At 52.2% G+C, this 21954-nt stretch overlaps 2 protein-coding genes across 10 annotated transcripts; one reads left to right on the top strand and one right to left on the bottom strand.

Annotated features, from left to right (window-relative positions):
* The first annotated feature begins 158 nt into the window (after positions 1-158).
* Positions 159-21421, top strand: RDH16 (retinol dehydrogenase 16). Of its 9 annotated transcripts, none has more exons than XM_027594421.2 (12): positions 159-1604; positions 9607-9757; positions 9888-10051; positions 10790-10952; positions 12860-13191; positions 15023-15281; positions 16732-16895; positions 17461-17697; positions 18071-19181; positions 19322-19429; positions 19537-19602; positions 20725-21421. In XM_027594421.2, exons 3-8 carry the CDS (start codon positions 9922-9924, stop codon positions 17676-17678), a joined length of 1266 nt encoding a protein of 421 aa, XP_027450222.2. In that variant the 5' UTR covers positions 159-1604; positions 9607-9757; positions 9888-9921; the 3' UTR covers positions 17679-17697; positions 18071-19181; positions 19322-19429; positions 19537-19602; positions 20725-21421. The 9 variants fall into 9 exon arrangements, with proteins under 9 accessions (XP_027450222.2, XP_027450221.2, XP_027450224.2 ...); XM_027594420.2 differs by lacking the exon at positions 159-1604 and adding an exon at positions 7731-8081; XM_027594423.2 differs by lacking the exon at positions 159-1604 and having other exon boundaries at positions 8358-9757; positions 18053-19181.
* GPR182 (G protein-coupled receptor 182) lies at positions 2143-4351 on the bottom strand. Its single transcript, XM_027594429.2, has 2 exons — positions 4141-4351; positions 2143-3610 (listed from the first exon to the last, which is right to left on the bottom strand). The coding sequence occupies exon 2, from the start codon at positions 3592-3594 to the stop codon at positions 2452-2454; it is 1143 nt and encodes a 380-aa protein (XP_027450230.1). The 5' UTR covers positions 3595-3610; positions 4141-4351; the 3' UTR covers positions 2143-2451.
* Positions 21422-21954: the final 533 nt, after the last annotated feature.

Here is a 21954-nt window from a genome sequence, read left to right on the forward strand (position 1 = left end):
TTTTATTTATTTATTTCAGAGAGAGAGAGTAAGCGAGAGAGAGAGCACAAGCTGGGGGAGAGGCAGAGGGAGATTTTATTTTTAAGATTTTTTAAAGATTTTATTCATTTATTTGAGAGCGGGAGAGCAAGCATGAGCGGGGGTAGGGAGAGGCAGAGGGAGAAGCAGGCTCCCCTCCAAGCCCGACCCGGGGCTCTGTCCCAGGACCCTGGGATCATGACCTGAGCCAAAGGCAGATGCTTAACCAACTGAGCCACCCAGGCGCCCCCATAGTTTCCTTTCCAGTAGTTGGAATTCCCCGGGGTTAACCTGCTGACCTGTTTTTAGTGGCAAATTAAATCAATAACCCACCCTTTCCAGGGGAAACCTCCCTGAGGGGATCTGTCCTGCCAGCGCCATCTGATTCACTGATGTGGTATGTCAGAGAGGAGAGAGGCGGGTTCAGGGAGGAGGTAGAGGTTTGGCACGGTCTCATGGGGTTGCTAACCAATGTACCTGCACAGAGAAGGAGGTAGACCTCAGAGGTTGGGGCGCGATGTGGTCCATCTGGTCTCAGCACACAGGCCAGGCGTGGTGCCCATTGTGCTCAGTGAATGCTGAGCAGAGCAGCCTTGCTGCAGTCAGCATAGCCGGGGCTCTGTCCTCCCCGGGCCCCAAGGAGGTGTGCATGCTGCCCAGGGTGATAACTGGTTGCCAGAGAAATCCATGAGAAGAGTGAGCTCCTGGGGGGCTGGTCTCTGAGGTAACCCACGATGTGACAGCTGTGACACTGGGTTCCCTTTTGGAAACTTCTGGAGCCTGAGTCAGCAGAGGCAGTGATAAGGGCATTAGATTTTGGCTTAGTTTTTATGTGGGCACAAAGGAGGAAAGTCTTTTTAATGCACTTTCTGTATTGTTAGGTTAAGCCCTTACTGCAACGCCAAGTCACAACCTGGACTCTCCTGGTTGAAAAAGCCTTCAGCTCTGTTCCACGGAGCAGCTGTCTGTCACTTCAGACCCTTTCAGATTTGGGTCCGGTGAGCAGGATTGTCAGGGCATTTCCCTCTGGGCTCCGAACAAACGGGTACATACACTGTTGGAGCACGTGTTTAATGCATCTGATGAATAAAGTTTCAGATTTCTAAGAACAGAGGGGATGGCGCTCCAGGTCAGTAAATGGTTATTCCAAGTTAAACATTCCAGAAATACTGAGCACTCGAGCAGGACAGAGGCTCTCAGGGATGGAGTTCACAAGCCCTTCATTCTGCCCAGGCAGGATTAGGATGCCAAGGACTTGGAACTAGTGAGGCAGGACCGGTTCTTAGGCTTTTTCTTCATGGACATGGTCCTAGATTCCCAAACTGATAAATGAGTCTTTTCCAGAAGACCTACTTGTTAACAAGAAGGCTTCTTTTCCTATTTATAGGACAAGCGTGAATAGAAGAAAGTTGCTGGACAGGAAAATGAAGAAAAAGACCTGGCCGGGGAGAATGAAGTTTAAGGGCGAGGACCGACTTAGAACACCAGAGTTCTGCCCTGTGACGGAATCGGAAGTTGGGGGACAAGGGCTGAGGGATGGCCTCTGGCAGTGTCTGCCGCTGCCTGTCCCAAGGTCTGCTCTCAGAGTGGGTGTCCCTTGATATTTTCCCATGATCTAGAGAGAAAGGGAGGGATGGGGTTGGGTGTCTGATAGCATCTCTTCCTAGAAGTCTGGAAACGTCCTAGACCTGAAGGCGGGAGCGGGTGGGCTCTGAGGAGCGGTGACTCTGGGATGGCTGCTCTGCCTCGTGGGGAGGGAAGCGGGATGGATGAGGGGAGCGTATCAGCAAGGAAATGGAGCCACTTCCTGGATGGGGGGGGCGGCAGCAGACCTCTGCTTCACCCCCTCCATCTATCATATCACCGAGGATGCTAGGAAACGTCCTGCTGAGGCCTCCTGGTTCCTTGGCCTCTGACCTCTTGTCCTCAGAGCCTGCACAGCGTGCAGGGGGGCGGGGGGGGGGTCAGCAAGCACACAGGCACAAAAGGAAAGTTGTGTGAGGTCCCTGCGGAGCACACTCTTTCCGGCCAGGGTGATTGTTGAAAGGAGTGTGTCAAGTTTCTGCTGAGCATTTCTTTAGCCTATCCCAGTGGAAGTACGGATTTTGGAAAGAGCCAGAGTCATGGCTGTCTCTGTTATTTATTTCGCCATTTTTCCTGAGTGTCTTCTTTAGTCCTGAGGACCGAGACAAACAGTACAACACCAAAGACCTGTTCTCTGCTCCTCCCTGCCCCTTTCCTCCTCCCCATCTCAATTTTTTAAGACATACCCAAAATTGACCGTGTGCGTTTTAACCCTTTCCCCCTACTCCCCCCAAAATCTCTCACCTACACCTGCAGCTTTCTACTTCACCGATGGAGAGTGGGATCTACCTCAGCCTCCTAGGAGACACTGAGGGGCGGAGATGGGTGAGGTAGTTGGCGCCTGAAAGTTCAGGCTTGGTGGTCCTGGGGGCCTGCTGCAGCAGGCTGGCTGCTCTCCTTGGTGATGACGATGGAATGCTGAGTGGAGGACGAAGACGAGGAAGCACGTCTGTCCGCCCTGGCCCGGGCCTTGGGAAGGTAATGGACCACAGCACTCAGCAGCTGGTCCCGGAATCTCGGGCTGAGAAAGTTGTAAAGGAGAGGGTTGACAACACAGTGGAGCATGGCGAAGCAGTCAATGACGTCGTAGAAGAAGTACAGCAGATGGACCAGGTAGCAGTGAAGGGAGATGTGGGTCCCGTGCAGTGTGAGCAGGAGCAGGGTCACGTGGTAGGGCAGCCAGCAGACGGCGAAGATGATGACATAGGCACACACCAGAAGGCAGTGGCGCCGGCCCTCGGGCCATCCTGCCTGCCGAAGGCGGCAGGCCGTCAGCACGTTGAAGACCACCATGAGCGGGAAGGGCAGCAGGAAGCCCAGGACGGTGGTGGACAGGGCCACCGCCAGGGCCCACGTGCTATAGGTTTCAAAGGGCGCCATGAAGAGGCACATGGGCTCGGAGCTCTCCACCAGCTGGATGTGCACCACCTCGGGCAGCGGGATGATGGCCGAGAGGACCCAGACTCCCGCACACACGGCCCGCCGCATTCGGTGCTGGTGGCGCTGCCAGGAGGGTGACGTGTTGGTGAGGGTGACGTAGCGGTCGATGCTGAGGCACACCAGGAAGAAGATGCTGCTGTACATGTTGGCAAAGTAGAAGTAGTGAGTGAAGCGGCAGGAGAAGCTGCCCCAGAGCCAGGTGTAGTCCAGCATGACCTCCAGCATCCACACGGGCAGAGACAGGACGATGCCCAGGTCTGCTATGGCCATGTTGAGGATGTAGAGGTTTAGCAGCCCTGCACGGCCCAAGCAGCGCCAGTTGACACAGATCACCAGGACGTTCTCCACCAGCCCCACCACAAAGATGGCCAGGTAGAGGACAAAGAGGATCACCTGCTTGGTGTCCTCTCTGAGCTCCATGTGGCACTCGGGCAAAGTGTGGTTGAAGAAGTAGAGCAGTTCGTTCCAGTTGTGGATCTCTCCGAAGTCACTGGCAGGTGCCGTGGTGAAGCCTTGTGTGGGGGCAGGCCCCATGTTGTCCTTGACTGACATTAGGACCAGCGAACGCCTAGTGGGGAGAAGAGAGGGTTGGAAGAGAACGGAGACCTTGAGAGCAGCCTCATGTCTCAAGTCAGTGGGCCCCAGGGACCAGGAGGCTTTGGGAAAGGATTCTGGGTCTGAAGAGGCAAGAGAGAGAGTTTAAACACTCAAACTGTGGAGAACAAGTACACAGCTCACTTGCCGGCCTTGACCTGCGAGCAGACATTTTGTTAAGGCTCAGTGGCGCGAGAGAACCAAACTGTGCCCAACCAGACCCCTTTCTCAGCCCGTGGGGGTCCCACCGTAGCTCCGGCCACAGGCTGCCTCCAACCTCCATTTCTCTTCTGGCACTTCACCCCTTGGCCCTTTCACATGGGAAGCCTTATTCTGTCTCGCCTTTGGGCTATGGATGAGGGACACACACACACACACACACACACACACACACACACACACAGCCCTCTCTCATTTATCCCCAGGGACATCTGTGGATCATGCATGAAAGCCAGTTTGTCTTCTCGCCCTGATTCCTTTCTTTCCTGAAAGGGAGACACCCACCTGCGTTTGTGTCAGGAGCGCTTCTAGCCTTGGAGGACCGGTGGGTCTGGGCTGTTGCGGAGTCGCAAGGAGACTGGAGGGATGGTGGCCGTGGGGCTGGCTTTGCTGTGGGCTTCAGGGCCGTCCTTCTCATCCGGGAAGCAGTATCACTGGCTGAGGCTCTGTGGGAGAGGGTCAGGGTTTTTCCTGCCTTCCCCCAATCCAGATAGAGGGGAAGTCACAGCAGATGACCCAGTGTGCCAGTGGCAGGGAGGAGTCAGGCTGGAAGAGTGAAGATCCCGACTCGACTCACTAGCTGTGTGAAGTTACCTCTTTACGCCTCAGTTCTCTCCTCTGCAAAATGGGACAATACTATTTACTGTTAGGGGTGTTGTGAGAATTAAGTGAGCCCACAAGGTGAAGTGCTTAGCACAGGGCCAGGCCTGTGGTAAATGCTTTCCACACGTATGTGTTTTCCGCTCTACGTGGGCTTGGAATCCCACTCTCCCGTGTCTGTTGATTCCTACTAAAGCAGAACTGGATGGGGGTGGGCAGGCTAAAATCAATCTGAAAATCAGCCAGACTTTCAGGCATGCTGCCCTTCCCCACTGGCTCACACCCACCCTGCATTTTGGCTCTGAAGGGAGAATCTGGAGAGAGAGAGGGAAGACGGTGGGGTGGGGGTGGGGACTGGAAAGGGGGCTGTGTTGAGCTTCAGGGAGTTTCCTGGATGGGGAGGGGAAACACAGCATCCTTCCCCTCCTGCTTCATACTTCTCATGAAGTGTGGCCAAGGGTGGCCCAGAGAGAGACAGGCAGACACCAAGCTTCTCTCTCCTTTCAAGCCCTAGGCTAACACTCAGAGCCCGTGGATTTTTGTCGTCCTGTATCAGCAGAGCTTCCGGCTTCTCAGAGCACTTTCGCCGCAGTTAATCATTTGATCCCTGAGATATCCTGTGGTTTCCCCTGTGGGGAAAAAGGATGGGCTTTCTTATCCCCTGTTAAGCCCAGAGAGGTCACCTGTCTCACACAGGCCACCCAGTGCGGATGGTAGCCCCCTGGAGCCGGGCCCATGTTCTGTGGGCTGTAGGGCCGAGGGTGTGTTGGCCAGAGGGGACTAGGAATGCCTATTTAATCAAAGTGAAGGTCCCATACCAGTATCAACCAGTCTAAAGTGTCCAGTTCAGTGACATTTAGCACATTCACGTTGTTGTGTAGCCACCACCTCGATGCAGATCCTCACATTTTCATCACCCCAAAAGAAAACCCCATGTCCATCAAGTATTCCCTATTTCCGTCTTCCCCCAGCCCCTGGCAACAACCATTCTGCTTTCTGTCTCTGTGGATTTACCTGTTACGGATATTGAATATAAGCGTGTGACCCTTGTGTCTGTTTTCCTTTTCACTTTGTCATCCACACTCTAGCACATATCTGTACTTCATTACTTTTTATCGCTGAGTAATATTCCACTGCAGGCTATGCCACATTTTGTTTATCCATTCAAGGAGGGGAATTCTTTTTAAGTTTGCTAATTGATTTTTTATTGTGGTGAAATAAACGTAACATCAAATTTACCATTTTAGCTATTTTTTAAAAAGATTTTATTTATTTATTTGAAAGAAAGAGAGAACACGAGTGGGAAGCAGACTCCCTGCTGAGCAGGGAGCCCGACGTGGGGCTTGATCCCAGGATCCTGGGATCATGACCTGAGCTGAAGGCAGATGCTTACCCAATTGAGCCCCCCAGGTGCCCCCCATTTTAGCTACTTTTAATTATACAGTTCAGTAACATTAAGTAAGGGGTGTCTGCCTGGCTCAGTCGGTAGAACATGCAACCTTTGATCTTGGGGTGTGATGAATTCGAGCCCCACGCTGGGCATAGAGATTACGTAAATAAAGAGTAAAATAAGTATGTTCACATTGTTGTGCAAACATCACCACCAATCTTCTCCATGAGAGGGGATATTTTTAATTTTGCAGTTTTCTTAAGCCTCCTATAGAAAAACTGGTTCTCTACTCACACCTCTGACACCAAACATGAGGGGTTTTTCCACCATACCAACCAATTTTCCAACCCCCCGGACACCAAGTGGGTGTCCTAAAATCTATCATTTCTGACACCAACCTGAAATTAGTGTCAGACTCCCCAGGTTTAAGGGTTCAGTCCCACAGGACTGTTTTCACTTTAGATACTGGTCACAAGTAATGGTCCCCAAGGTACCCACACTTCTGTCCAACATGGTTACAAAGTTCCCACAATCCCACCACCTCAGTTTCAATAATTTGCTGGAGTGGTTCACAAAACTCAGGAAAACAGTCACTTTGTTTACTGGTTTATTATAAAGGATACAAACGAACAGCCAGATAAAGAGGTATATAATGTGAGGTTGGGAAGGGTCCTGAGTTTTGTACCCACAGAGTTGGGGTACAGTGCCCTCCTGGCACATAGATATAGTCACCAACCCAGAAGCTCTCTGATCCTCATAGTTTAGGAATTTTTATGGCTGCTGAAACACATAGGCATGATCTATTATTAATTTTATCTCTAGTCTCTGACCTATCCCCAGAGGATGGGAGGTGAGGTTGGAAGTTCCAAGCTTCTAATCAAGGCTTGGTCTTTCTGGGAACCAGTCCCCATCCTGAAGCTACCTAGGAAATTTTCTAAGGGATTTAGGAGCTCAGAATTGGGGGCTGATATCTTTCTTATTATGTCACACTTCTACTCACACATCAGACCTCCCCTAGATCAGAAATCTGTCATGATGAGCTATGACAATGTAAAATGTGGTTTACTTCGATTTTTTTCCAGACTCTTCTACTCTCTCTCTCTCTTTAGGATCTCAGTTTCTATCCTATGGATATCGTTTTTCAATAGGGAGCCTTCTGAGAATTCTCACTTCCTCCCTTGTACCTTTGACCCATGCAGATGGAGGCTCTACTAGACCAACCCTCCAGGAAGACCCTAGTTCTGGTCTCTGTTCTCTCTACACATTCCGACTCATTGCCATTTCCATTCCTCTCAAGACTGCATTTTAGTGGTTCACGTCTCCTGGGTCTCCGACTCTTTCATCCCCGGACCTTTTCCCCCTCATGTGGAGACATCACCCCCTGCAGCCTCACCTCCACCTGCCCCCAGGTCCCCTGCCCCCACATCACTGAATGTGTATTTGCAGCAGGAGGAAATGCTGGTGGTGCCTTCTGACTGAGGCACAGAGGGAAAGCTGCTCCCTCAGGAAGAAATAAGCGACAGCTCTGCAGTTTTCATGTGGCTGTTTTTCTTCGGAGGGAGGAGGTGTGCAGCTGGAAAGAGAGAGATTGGAGGGAAGGGAAAGACAGAGGGGGCAGGACCCAGGCTTCTTGCCAGCCTGAGCGGGGCGGGGGTTGGGGGGGGGGGCAAAGAGCTTTGCTCCAAGTAACAGAAACCAGCAGCAGCAAAACAATTCCTGGAAATTTGCTCTTTCTCCTTCCTACTCCCCCCCAACTTTTTTTTTCCAAAAAATGTAGACAAGACATTGTAATCAACAATCAGAAAGGAAGGAAGGTACCAGGGAGGAGTTATTGGAGACACAGATAAAAGCAGGCAGCTTCCCAGGGTCAGGTGGGGGCCAAGGGCTCGTGCCTGGACCCTGGAGGAAGGGGCTGCACAGGCCGGCCCAGGAATCCCCCCATTTGGCCTGGCCTGTGTGACCGAGGACCCTACTTCATGTGTGGAGGGCCGATGGACTGTGGACCTGTCCAGGCTGTGGATTTTGACAACGATTGTATTTCCATCGCCAGCCTAGTTTCCAGGAGGTCACTGAGGGCAGAAGCCAAGCCCAGCCACAGAAGTCATTCTGCCGCCCTGCCACAGCTTCTCCATGCCAGGGAGGCAGACTCGTCTGCCCAACGGCACCAGATAAGGAGCTCCCCAAGGCTCCCCAAAGAAGGAGGTGGTCCAGCGACCCTGTCCTTGATTCTGCTCAGGTCTTTCCTGCTTCCTCACTCTTCACTGAGACACAGTGGAAATAACACTAGTCTGGGGACCAGACCTGGCTTTGCACCTGGTTCTCCCACTTAGTAGCCATGTGACTTTGCACACCCCCTTTACCTTTCTGAGTCTCAGTTTCTTTATATGTGAAGTGAGGATAAGGGTTATTGTATGGGATGCAAGAGATGAGATATGTACAGTGCTTGGCATAAGCATGTCTCTTTCCCACTTTTTGGGAGTGAGGAAGAAGAGATCCCTTCTTGTGGAATTACCTTGAGATACCTCTCCTTAGTCCCACCACTATGAGCCATTCTTCTTTGAATTGGATCAACATCAGCTTCCTCTTTTATTTAGTTGTCTGGTGTTGTGCTTCTTACACAGAAGGTCAAGAACATCCCCAATGCCACTATGAACTACCACAAAAGAGAAGTAGTAAGAGTAACAGTTAACATTTATTGAATACTTCTCATTTACCAGGCATAACTGTGAGATGTTTGACATCGCCAGGTGCCTCATTTAATCCCCACAATGACTGAACGAGGTGGCTACTACCGTGGACAAGGCTTCTATCATATCCTGAGGCACAGGGATTTTAAACAACTTGCCTGAGTCCCAAAGCTAGTATTTCAGTAAACCCTTATTACAGGGATTCTTGACCTGGATTCCTGGCACCTAATGGCTTTAGGTGGTCTGTGAACCCCCTAAAAAGTATATTTAAAATCCTGTATGTTGTGTTAAGTCATTTTATGGGGCTTAGAGTCTTCTTAGATTCTCAAAAGGGTCCATGATGTCCAAAATGTGAAAAATGACTGCCCGTGAAGCACCTCTCATGGATGCAGCTAGGATAAAAAAAAAGTGGGGTATGGCATACGCTTCCGTGGAGGTGACTCAGCCTTTGGAATTCTGGGACATTTCTTGAGTGAGGGCGAAGTCCCGTTCATGGGATGACCTGGGGAGGGGTTGAGAAAGGGAAGGTGAATGATCTTTGCTTCCACAAGACGAAGGACAACCGTTTCCTCCCTATGATTTTGCAAGAGAGTGTATGTGGAGGTGTGCAAGTTTAGTGCAAAGATGAGGAGGCTTGGAAAGACTGGAGACTGGAAGGCCCCCAGGGAAACAGGCACCACCCAGCAGTCTGGCTGAGAGGCCAGATGTCAGCCAGGCTGGAGACGGTGATCCTGGACGTCACCAAGACAGAGCATCTCTGCGGCCGCCCAGTGGGTGAAGGAGCCTGTGAGGGACAGAGGCACCACCCAGATTCATTTGTGTCTCTTCACTGCTTCTCTCTGTGCAAGGGAGACCTCTCTTCTGCTAGCTGGGAAGATTTCCAGGATGTTTTCCTGAACTTGAAGTCATACTAGCTTTCTTCACCTCACCCAGCTTATCAGCAGAGCCTCTTCTCTCTCTCTGCTGCCCCCCCACCTCGAGACCTTGGAGCTCTGGAGCTTTGGGGAGAATGTGCCCTGATGAGGATTTGCCCTCCCAGAATTCCTCTTTATGGTGCCTTCTCTCTCTCAGCAGAAGTTCTGGATTTCTTGATGCTGAGTGCCTAGGGAGGCTCCCTTTCTGGAGGAGGAGCTGAGACAGGGGACCTGGCCTGAAGGCTTGCATCGGTGGCTGGGGACATTGCTGGAGCTGGGTCCTGCTCTCAGCACTTCAGCAACACCTCATGGTATGCTGTGAAATCGTTTCCTACATTTTATTCATCACATTCAGTATAGATAATGTCTCAGTAAACTTCTTTGTCATGTTTGTCCCCGAGGCCTCCCAAGTCCTTGCCCCTCTGCCTGTCTACCTTGCAGGAGGGAGCTCTCCTACTTTGGAGTGAAGGTAGCTATGATCGAGCCTGGTTACTTCAACACTGATGTCACCAACCCTGAGAAGATTTCTAGGGCCACCCAGGAGGCATGGGACCGGCTCAGCCCGGAGGTGAAGGAGCTCTATGGGGAGAAGTTCCTGGCATCTGGTGAGTGAGCTGTGGGCTGGGGAGAAGGAAGCAAACCTTTGTGTGGCTGCCCTGGGCCCACCTCTAGCGCCTCCTACAGACCCAGGCCCCTCCTGCAGGCTTGGAGTCCCCCACACAGTGGGGACATTTTGTTCCATCCCCGTGGTCCCATGTGGTCCCTGGTGACCTCAGGGAAGATCCAGGCTTGTCAGACCTGGGGACTGCTGTTTCCTCCGATGCCCTCGTTGTTTGGGGAGGACCCTGAAGCCAGAGGGGGAAGAAGAGAGGCGTGGATTCCTGGCAAACTGGCATGAGAACCGCTGGTTGTCAGGTGCTTAGAAGTCTGGTGTTTGTAGAGACCTCGGTTCTGCAGAGCACATATTCCCAGGAATAGAGCCAGAGGGGGCTTAGTGTGGAGAGCCTTCCTGTGGTAGGAGGTGCAACACACTCAGCAGAAATCCATGTGCCAGATCCTCACACTGAAGGCAGGGTTGTGTCTCCACAGTTTTGGGCTCCTACTCCGGGTGGTGGAGGCTGCATACCTATAGGGTTGGAAACAAGCTTGCACAATCAGTACTCACTCCCTGCCCTCTCCAGCTCCCTTTCCCATCGCCTATGGCTCCCCTCTTCAGAACAGCCATGGTGGGTGAAGAGGCAGTGGGTGGGGGTGGGGCCTCCTGGGAGGTAGTCCCGCTGAGCCTCCAAGAGGGCACCACGAGGGGGCGCGCGCCTCCGCCCCGCCGCGCACTTGGCTTACAGGTGCAGTCCCGGAGCCTGGCAGAGCTGCCTCGCCCTCCGCAGGTCGCCTGTCTCACTGTCCAGACGTCCTGTGCAGGATCTCAGTGCAGAGATTCGCGGTAGCGAGTCTCCATCCCCCTGGGGCCGCTGCAGGGTTTCTCATTCTGGCCCCCACAGCTCCCAGGTAAGTGAGGGGCACCTCAGCCTCCTTTTCTCTTACCTCCCTCTCTGAACTTCTTGTGATTGTTCCCACCTGAAACGGACTCTGAAGCTCCTGGCACCCCCGGCAAGTGGTCACATTGCTTTGAGGATTTGCAAGAGTGCAGCAGCAGGCATTGAGGGCTGGGAGATGTGTCTGCTACGTGGCCCCTTGAAAATTAATGGTGAAGGAATTTGTAGTCACTGAGGAAGAAACCCTCCAGTTCCTTGCAAGTAAAGAAACACGGTCTGATCCCTTAGTGGGGTTTGGTGTCCAGTTAGGATGTGCGTTGCCTTGCACCCCTGAGAGTTTCCTGGGCTCCTTCCTTCCTCCTTGCTTTCTTCCTCCCCAACCCTTTGGGAAGCCCGTGTAGGAGGGTCCCTACAGTGACCCCAGGAAGCAGGGACAGGCTCATTTCAGCAGGACCAGGCCTGCTCATGCTGCTACCACCTCCCACCTTAAGAGACAAACACTTTCAGGACTACCGTCGGCTCCTTGCACAGAACAGTTTCAACTAAAGCCTTAATCGGTGCCCCTTTCTATCTTTTTCACCTGCTGGGGGAGAGCCGGGGGCAAGTGAGCCTCTGGTTCCTGCGGGGAAGCCTCTCTGCCCCTCTCAGTGCCTCTCCTAATTCTAACTTACCTTCCAGAGCTGTATAAATGTGGACAGGGAGGGAGAAGCCCAGAGCAGTCCAACTGGCTTCTGGTCTTGTCCCGGCCCCAGCTCTGTCCACTCTCCTTTTGCCGAAGTGGTGTCCTCTGCCTCACCCTGAAGCCCCTCTGTGCACAGCTCTTCTGTCCGGTCCCCAGCCCTTTCTTTTGTGTGCTGAGGGGGCAGCTCCTGCCTCCTCCCCACCATCACCCAGACACATACCGAACGAACACCTTTGCAGGTGCGGGGACTTACAGCCCTGCCTGCTTCGGTGGGGTTTAGGACGCCCCGTCCCTTGGCCCCCGTGCAAACCGGTCTTTTCTGCCTTTGGACTCTGTGTCTGGTCTGGATTCTGGCTGTGGGAGGGCAGAGGGCAGTGCAAGCAGGCCCCCCAGGCTGGGGACGGCGTATCTCCACGGAGCGAGACCCGCTTTGCCAAAGTGCTTGCTTCCAACCCTCCTAGTGACTGGGAGCGACTGGGAGTGGGCGGTCTCTCTCCTGCGTGTGCCTACCCCCATTCCCTTGTCCCCACCTCTTCGAGGTCAGATTCCCCTTCAGGCTCCTGAACATCTGTCTGCCTCAGAGAACTACTACAGCGGGAGGGGACCTTTGAATCTGTGCCTTCTTCTAACCCCTAGAGAGGCCAACAGTGACTTAGATTTCTGAGGAGTGATGTGTACCCTGAGCCCGAGGAGGAGACCCCGGCCCAGAGTGTAAGCTGGCAGCCCCAGGTCACATGGCTAGTTGGTTGGTAGCAGAGTTGGGTTTTGAAACCACGTGCATCTTGATTCACAGCATATCTATCAACTTTGTAAGAATCTCCAGTAAGTCAGGGAGACCAGGGTTCCAGACTTGACCAAGAACGAAGTAGACAGTTCTGAACCATGAGATCTAGGACATAGGGGACTCCAGTGTGTGTGCCTGCGTGTGTGTGTGAGAGAGAGAGAGAGAGGGAGTAGGTGGGCAGAGGGAAATGGAGGAGTGGAAGGAGAGGTGACTGGGAAAAGTGTCTCCATGTCAAAGGATTCTTTGTGAAATCCAATGGCATCTAGTAGAAAGGGTATAAGTGTACCAAAGAGCCTGCAAGTTGGCCCCCGAATCAATAAGACTCACTAAAGATGGCAACCAGGAACAACTTGAGGACCCTACGTCAGACAGCCTGGAGGCTGGCCAACTGCTCACACCCTGTGTGTTCTTAAGTCGTCCTGCCCAAACACTGGCCACACTCATTTCATTTCAGCTTGTGTGATCCCCTCACCATGTGGCTGTCCGTGGTGGCCCTCGTGGGCCTGTACTACCTCCTGCGCTGGTACTGGGAGAGGCAGGTGGTGAGCCACCTCCAGGACAAGTACGTCTTCATCACGGGCTGTGACTCGGGCTTCGGGAACCTACTGGCCAGGCAGCTGGACCTGCGAGGCTTGAGGGTGCTGGCCGCGTGTCTGACGGAGGAGGGGGCCCAGCAGCTGAGAGGCCAGACGTCAGACAGGCTGGAGACGGTGATCCTGGACGTCACCAAGACAGACAGCATCTCTGCGGCCACTCAGTGGGTGAAGGAGCGTGTGGGGGACAGAGGTACGGCCCAGATTCCTGTTTGTGTCTCTGTTTCTTCTCTCTGTGCAAGGGAGACCTCTCTGTGCAAGGGAAAGATACCCGAGATGTTTTGATTTTCAAAGCCTCAAGCTCTGTTGTTTCCTGAGCAGAAGGCCTGGAGTGCCAGGGTCTGAGCCCAGGGTTAGACGAGCCTAGCCCAAGTTTAGGGCCAATAGTCTGGAGGAGGTGTTGGGCCCTCGCGGCTTGTGATGGGGCAGCATTCGACCCAGGCTCCTGATCTCAGCAGGTGCACAGTTTCTTGATGGGGCCTTCACATCCAGCCCTCTGTAGGGCTTTAAGATCAGCCCCACTTGACTCACGAGGACGCTGAGGCTCAAGGAGCTGGAGGGACTTTTAGTCAAATACGGGTGAGGGGGTCCTGTTCTTTCTCCTCCATTATGCTGCCTGCCCTTTTTGGGAAAGAGGACATCACTGATGTCTTTTTTTGTGATTAAAAGTATAAAACACACTCGTAGAAAACGTAGGAGAGGATAAAGATAAAAGGACATTTCCCAAAGCCCAGTTTCCAGAGTCAGTCACTCTCTACATTATTACGTATCCTCTGATCAACATTTTCATCATCAAATCTTTTCCAAACATAATATTCAATGTCTGTATGTCCAAGTATGCTGAGAGACCACCATTCACTGAAGCCATCCTATATCGTTGTCTCCTGACGTTTGTTTTCCACTTTTGCTGGCATAAACAACATCTCAGTGAAGATTTCTGTAATAAAGCTTTGTTTCCGTTCTCGGGAATGTTAAGTAAAATACAATAATTGGATCAGAGAGCATGCATTTCTTTAAGGCCAAGGAAGGTTTCTGAGCAGGGGAGGGATGAGTATCACAGGGGGCCTTCTTCCCTTTCCAGTATTCCCAGGGTCAAACCCTGTCCCTCCCCCTTCCCCCCCCCCACCAGCCCCTTGTCACTGAGGACAAGAACCTGCTGACTTGAAGACTATTTCAAATCCTTTGTTGTGTCTTTTCTCCCCATCTCTTGGGGGGAGCTTTCCTGAAGGCTGAGTGGGCTGGGGACCTAGGAGGGGGGGAGTGAACTTTTGGGAGGGTGAAGGAGAGGGTGACACTTCTTGGGGCTAAGGAGGCAGTCTGCACTAGTGTGTGGCATGAGGCCTCGTCGCCTCCTCCCCAAAGCCTGCCCCGGACGTTCACTGCAGGGTGAGCTTTGGAGGAGTCCTCCAGCACAAAGGCCGGACTTGGCTTCCCGAGCAGATACCCCCTGGGAGTCGGCACAGGTTGTTGCAAAGCCTGCCCTGTGGTGCCCAGCACAGGCCTGTTCTCTAGATTACCCTGATGTGGGAATTTCATGTCTGTCTTTCCCAATGGAGTGTGGGCAGTTCGTTTTCATGTTTTTTCTCCCTTTCAGTTATTTTTAAATTTTCTCTTTCTTTTTTCTTCTCCAGTTTCCCCTTCATTTTCATCACTTAACCATTCCTGTCTACCTCTCGCCGTCTCTTTCCTATGAGAGTTGTGAACACTATGCTCTTATCTGGAACTCTGGGCACGCTCGTCACAAAAATGGGCTTATTGCCTCCTGCACGCCAGGCACCTAGGAGCAGCAAGATGAGAAGGAGGTTTCGTTCTAGCTCAGTGAGCATCCAGTAGCTCAGTGTGCGTGCAGACCCTGGCCCCCTGTAGCCGCCTTGTCCCTAGTTCCTTCCTGTGCTCTTTTCCTTTATACCATGTAGGCATTGTTGTTGGTTCTGTAAAAAAGTGGGTTGGAAGGTGACTTGGACCACAACCGTGTCTCACACAGGCACACAGACAATGTTGCTCTCTCCTTACCCTGTGCCCAGGACTCTGGGGCCTGGTGAATAATGCTGGCATCTCTATGCCCACGGCACCCAATGAGTGGCTGACCAGGCGTGACTTCATGAAGATACTTGATGTGAATCTCTTGGGGTTGTTGGAGGTGACGCTGAGCCTGCCGTCCCTAGTGAGGAAGGCGAGGGGCCGCATGGTCAATGTCTCCAGCGTCATGGGCCGGCTGTCCCTTTTTGGTGGGGGCTACTGCATCTCCAAGTATGGCGTCGAGGCCTTCTCGGACTCCCTCAGGTATTGAACTGGGACAGAGGCCCTCCCTCAGTCCTCCTGCGTCTGTGCTTCTGGGGGAGATTTTTCTAGGGGGTTCATTTCCTCACAGCCTCAGAGGCTCTTCCTTCCAGATGCTTCTCTCTTGCTTTGTGCCAGACATTCATTGGGAAGCACCATCCTATGCTCTGGGTGTTGGAATAGGCCCCAGGCATATAGAACTGGTTTCACCCATCGCTGCCCTGGGGGAGGGCCCACAGTAGGGAAGTGTCTGAGGCAGCGTTGGACCTGAGATCATTTGGCTACAGAGCTCATGTCCATAATTCCTATAATATTCAGCTTCAGGGGGCCCTTCACGTGGGGGTCCAGCATTTGACTCCATTCAATAGTTACTTCTCGGCACTTCTGTGAGTATACAACGTAGGTGTCTGACCTAAAAATTATGACAGCTGAGGGGTGCCTGGGTGGCTCAGTAGGTTAAGTGTCTGCCTTCAGCTCAGGTCATGATCTCAGGGTCCTGGGATTGAGTCCCAGGTTGGGCTCCCTGCTCAATGAGAAGTCTGCTTCTCCCTCTCCTTCTGCCCTTCCCCACTCCTCATGCTCTCTTTCTCTCTCAAATAAATAAATAAAATCTTTAAAAAAAAAAAGTCTGACAGCTGAGAAAGGGACAAGTGAGACACAAATGTCGTGACCATCTCTCATGAAGGTTGTGACCGAGCCAGTTAGCCATGGTGGTGGGGGTGGCCAGCGGAATGAGGGGAGGGTCCTGGAGAAGGGCCTGAGCTGAGGATTGAAGAAATGAACTTGGCAACCTGGCAAAGTTGAGTGGGAAGGTCTCCTGCGTGAGGGAACCACTGAAGCCCAAGCCCAAGCCCAAGTCCAAGCCCAAGGTGAGTCATGGCCTATGCTGCACGGTCCTCCAGGCTACCGGACAAGGCCCGGCTGGACAGGGGTCATGCTGGGCAGGTGGGCATGGGCAAGCTGTGGAGATGGGGTGGGGGGTGGGGGGTGGGGGACCGGACAGGCTGCAAACCTTCATGCTATTGGCAACAGGACCCCGTGGAAGGGGTTTACTCAGGGGAACTTTGTCAAATCAGCCTCTGGGGAGCCCACCAGCTGCAGGGCAGAAGTTGGCTCTGGGTATGAGGCAGGAGGTAAAATGGGCAAAGTCTGGAGATGGATTGGATGTGAAGGGAAATAGGAAGAGACAGCGCGTGAGCGGTGTCCTGCAGCAGGCTAGGCAGGATGTGGGCTCAGCAGCGCGCGGACCATACTGGGAAACACACACATACATTATACACAGACTATGCCGCATCACTATTTTCTCCCCCTGGCCGCTGCTCTTGGAAACTTCCCAAGCTTTTGAGTTGATCCCACCCCAATCCCGAGTTAGGTTTATATCAAGTTTGTTTGTTTGTCGTGTTTGTCCCCGAGGCCTCCCAAGTCCTTGCCCCTCTGCCTGTCTGCCTTGCAGGAGGGAGCTCTCCTACTTTGGAGTGAAGGTAGCTATGATCGAGCCTGGTTACTTCAACACTGATGTCACCAACCCTGAGAAGATTTCTAGGGCCACCCAGGAGGCATGGGACCGGCTCAGCCCGGAGGTGAAGGAGCTCTATGGGGAGAAGTTCCTGGCATCTGGTGAGTGAGCTGTGGGCTGGGGAGAAGGAAGCAAACCTTTGTGTGGCTGCCCTGGGCCCACCTCTAGCGCCTCCTACAGACCCAGGCCCCTCCTGCAGGCTCAGAGTCCCCCACACAGTGGGGACATTTTGTTCCATCCCCGTGGTCCCATGTGGTCCCTGGTGACCTCAGGGAAGATCCAGGCTTGTCAGACCTGGGGACCGCTGTTTCCTTCGATGCCCTCGTTGTTTGGGGAGGACCCTGAAGCCAGAGGGGGAAGAAGACAGGTGTGGATTCCTGGCAAGCTGGTGTGAGAACCGCTGGTTGTCAGGTGCTTAGAAGTCTGGTGTTTGTAGAGACCTCGGTTCTGCAGAGCACATATTCCCAGGAATAGAGCCAGAGGGGGCTTAGTGTGGAGAGCCTTCCTGTGGTAAGAGGTGGGACACACTCCGGTGAAATCCATGGATTCCCCCTGGAGATGACCTGGGAGCAGTGGAGAGGTGGGGTGCTTTTAGAAACTCTTCTCTTCAGTTGATTCCAAAGCAAGAAGATTGGAGTGTGAGACTATGTCATTCCTTTTGGACAGTCAAGAAATCATCTGAAAAGCTGAAGTCAGCATGTTGCAACAACCTGTATTTGGTGACGAACTGCATGGAACATGCCCTGACAGCCTGCCACCCCCGCACCCGATACTCCCCAGGCTGGGATGCTAAGCTCCTCTACATCCCCATGAGCTACATGCCCACCTTGCTGGTGGACACCATGATCTACTGGAGTTCTCCGAGGCCCATTAAGGCTCTGTAACCCAAGCCTGGGGTGCAAGGTAGGAGGGAGTTGTATCCTATGTGAGGGTGGGGAAGCCTTGGCAGGGGAGAGAGATGGAGAGAGGGGGATCTCATGTCACCAAGGACACTCATCTCACCTTCCTCCCCACCTCCTCCTCAGGCTTTCCTGGGATATTACTCAGGATTCTGGAGATATCAGGAGGAAAGAACCAAGTTTCATGGCTGAGGAACAGGGACCCAATAGCACACACACATGCCCTGTTCCCTGAATGGCTTCTCAAGGTTCTGAGTTTTTTGACCCTCCTGCCACCTTGAGGAATCCATACTCTTGGCAGAGTGTCAGCAGCAGGGAGGTCTCAGCCCCCACCTGCTCTACCTCTGTCCCCTTCTCAGGGTGTCCCCCTCCCACAGGATGGACATAGCCTGGGGGAGTTAATGCCCCTCTCCACTGAAGATACCTAATGCCAGAACAGATGTGAATGGGGACAACCAGCCCGACCCATTAGCCTGAGGAGCCAAATCACAGACCTTGGCTGAAAGGACATGTTTATAATTGGACACAGAGGACACAGAAACCAGCTATTGGGGCGCCTCGGTGGCTCAAAACGGTTAAGCATCTTCCCTTCAACTCAGGTCATGATTTCAGGGTCCTGGGATCAAGCCCCTCATCGGGCTCCCTGCTTAGCGGGGAGTCTGATTCTCCCTCTCCCTCTGTGCCTCCCCCCTACTTGTGTGCTCTCTCTCTCTCTGTCAAATAAATAAAACCTAAAAAAAGGAAGAAAGAAAAAAAGAAAGAAGAAAAAGAAAGAGAAACCAGTTGTTGAGTTGTCTTGAAACCTTGAAGTCCATTGATTATTTCTGCCTCAAAATAAAAGTTGAAAAGTTTACTTAGGCCTGGTGATTGGAACCGTGGCCTTGGGGAGCAGTGGGGTGTGAGTCCATGAGAGGAGGAGTCAGGTGCCTTCACAGAGATCAAGGGAGCAATGGGGTAACCTGGGCGGGATTTCAAGGTCACCCCCTTCCTTCCACAGAAGTGGGGGCTAATGTTTCCTTTCCAGGATTTATCAAGTAATGTGGGGTCACAGGAAACCCAAGGATGGACAGACAAGGAGAAGTTGCTGAAGCACTGGCAGACCCTAGTCCTTTCCCAGGGACATCAGGCCTGCCCCCTCAGCAGCATCCTCTCTGCAGCCCTCTGTTCTCCCCTCCTCTAGATTTATGTCCCCAACTGTGGCCATCGCCAACTTCCCCAGCCCAGATCCCCCTTCCCACATCCTCCAGTGGAGGAGAGTAAGAGTCACTTCTGGACCTCAGTCTTTTGTTCTCTGCTAACCTTTGTTGAGCACCTACTGTGTGCCAGGCAGGAATTCCCTTAATTACCCGGCACTTTCTGAGACCGTGACTCTCTCTGTCTCCACTATTGTGATGATGTTCTGAGCATGGACTGAACAGAGGAAGCATTTGCAGAGAGTGATGCAGATTCCTGGGCTGAGGACAAACCAGAACTGAGCTGCCTCATCAGGTATCTTAGTTTTCTTCCCTCACTTTCAAACCGAGGCTATGGAGCCTTTAGGGGGATCTGATACTGTAGAATGACACCAATGTTCTTGGTGAAAACAGCGAGGTCAGATGTTGCTGTGTCATTCATTCTCACCCATGTAGTAGGTGCTGGAAATGGCCTGGAGGAGCTGATGGCCCCTCTCTGCTGAAGATATTAATGAACAGAGGTGTGAATGGTGTTCAACCACCAGCCCAACACTTCAGCCTCAGGTACTCAGCAGGGAGACTTGTCATCTGAGAGTGGGGCATTTCTAGCCCTAGGAAAAGAGCCCTTCTCTGTGGTTCCCATTCCCAACTGCATAACCTGCTTTTTGTAGCTGTTGGGAGTTTGAACCAGGGGAACACTGCCTTGACCATCAGTCTGCAGAGAGGCCCATGAAATGGTGAGTCAGGCCCAGTCCTGTGTTGGGGTAGTTCCACATCATCCTTTTCTAAATCCAGAGACAACCCCTAGATGTCACCTGTCTTCTCAAGGACTGGGATACTCCTGGGACTGCTCAGCCCTTGAGTGACATTGTCTGACTTCCCCTAGACAAAATTTCCCTGTTCACTTACACGGGAGGCAGAGTTTGGACATACCTCCCAGACTGAATGTAGGTGTTGTGCCTTGGGCTGGGTGGGCCGTAGGTAAGGTTTGCCTCCGCCACTCCCCCACCTCTCTCTCACACAGGGTTTGGATCTGCACCCCAGGGGTGTGCCCATGATCTGACCTCTCACTCCCACCACCCTTGTTCTAGAATGGCCAAGCTCTCTGGTCTTTTCTGTGGCAACACCTGCGTTATTTTGATTCTGAAGCTTACCAACCTTGGTAGATGGTGGAGCATAGAGATGCATCCTTGTCTCTTCACCTTAGGAAATTTGTGGCTTCATTTCTATCAGACCCTTTGGACAGGGAAGGTGTGGGTGGCTGGCCCCCAGTCCCTCAGGATGAGCTGGTGACCAGGCTCATCTTGGGGGAATGGTGTCTCTAGAGGTTTATTCCCAGAGCCGCCATAGACCCCAACATCCTTCTGTCCCTGCATCTGAGGGTCCTAGGTGTGGCTCCTCTGTCTCATCTCCTTATTTCTTTTGCTTTACCAGCTTCCCTCCTAACTTTTCTGAGTTCTTTGCCCTATTTCCTGGAATCTCTCCCTCCCCTCCACGTCCTGACTCTGAGAATTTTCCAAGTCTCTGACTCTGGTCTTCTGCTTTTCCCATATGTCATCCCTTCTCAGAGCCAAGATTTGGCCCCAGGCCCTTCCTGCAGCTGCCCAGGGAACTCATGGCCTGTCCTCATCATCTGGCTGGACCTCATCTCAGTGATGTTCATATCATAACTCTCTATCTCCTGCCTTCTTTCCCTATACCCAAAGCGTCCTCACCCCTGACTTCTCTTGCCACTTGTGGTGCTACCAGTTATCAGCCCCATACGTTAGAATCCCCTTGACTGGCGCATGCGGGAAGATGGCGGACTTGGAGTCCTGAGAGCCGTGGGTCACCCTGCTCTCTTCCCATCTGTGTTGTAGCTCCCAAGATCATGGGGCAGTGGCGTGTTCGTTCACGGGCTGACCTAGGCAGCGGCGCCACCGAGCAGGCCACGGGCCCAGTTCGTGCTCAGCCTCCGGGTCCCAGCGCACTGGGGGCAGCACCCGGCCGGAGCGGGAGAAGCCGGGAGAGCTCGCCGGGTGCAAGGCGAGGGACCGCCGGCTGGGCAGCATGAGTCAGCAGCGGTGTGTATGTGTCCATGAGAAAAGCTCTAAAAGTGAAGAGACCTGGTTTTGATGTATCTTTGGTTTATTTAACTCGAAAATCTATGGATCTTGTCAGCTCTGCTCCTGGGGGTATTCTCGACTTAAGGTTGCCACAAAACTGGGAGTGCGGAAATGAAGAGTGTATGACATCACCAATGTCTTAGATGGAATCGATCTGGTTGAAAAAAAGTCTAAGAACCATATTCGATGGATAGGATCTGATCTTAGCAATTCTGGAGCTGTGCCCCAACAGAAGAAGCTGCAGGAGGAACTTTCTGACTTATCAGCAATGGAAGATGCTTTGGATGAGTTAATTACGGATTGTGCTCAGCAGTTGTTTGAGTTAACAGATGACAAAGAAAATGAAAGATATTCTTTAACTCTGTCCTTTTTTTTAATGTTTTATTTAAAATCAATTTAATTAACTTATACTGTATCATTAGTTTCAGAGGTAGAATTTAGTGATTCATCAGTTGCATACAACACCCAGTGCTCATTACATCAAGTGCCTCCTTAATGCCCATCCCCCAATTTCCCCATTCCCCCCACCCACCTCCTCTCCAGCAACCCTGTTTGTTAACTCTGTCTTTTTCTTAAAAAAATTTCTCCTTCCAAAGCAGGTTATTTTAAATAGTAGGGTCAGCTTGGGGATTTAATTAATATATTCAAAATACAAAATCAGACCTTTAGAAGTTTTAAAAGCAAGTAAAGATTTAATCGTGCAAGTAAAGATTTAATCGTGTAACCTCAGACGTACACAAATAACTGCCTTTTGCTTGTTTGTATGCTGTTTGTTCAAGTTAAATGCTGCCTCATGACCATGTACCAACATCCATGTTTGCATTTAAAAAAAAAATAGTGTCCCCCCAAAAAAAGAATCCCCTTGACTCCTGGTCTCCCCTACCTCTGTACATCCAATTAGCCACTGTGTCAGTTGACTTCATAATCCCTTCCTTCCACTGTTACATACCCCCTCCAGGCTTCTCAGCTCACCGGATTACCTAG

The sequence above is a fragment of the Zalophus californianus genome, chromosome 9, assembly GCF_009762305.2.
Source record: "Zalophus californianus isolate mZalCal1 chromosome 9, mZalCal1.pri.v2, whole genome shotgun sequence".
Taxonomy (NCBI): Eukaryota; Metazoa; Chordata; class Mammalia; order Carnivora; family Otariidae; genus Zalophus; species Zalophus californianus.

Coding starts and splice junctions, on each gene's coding strand:
- GPR182 (XM_027594429.2), bottom strand. CDS start 3,594: ATGTCAGTCAAGGACAACATGGGGCCTGCCCCCACACAAGGCTTCACC.
- RDH16 (XM_027594421.2), top strand. CDS start 9,922: ATGATCGAGCCTGGTTACTTCAACACTGATGTCACCAACCCTGAGAAG. Junction 10,052..10,789: donor GGAGAAGTTCCTGGCATCTG/GTGAGTGAGCTG, acceptor CTTGGCTTACAG/GTGCAGTCCCGGAGCCTGGC. Junction 10,953..12,859: donor CTGGCCCCCACAGCTCCCAG/GTAAGTGAGGGG, acceptor ATTTCATTTCAG/CTTGTGTGATCCCCTCACCA.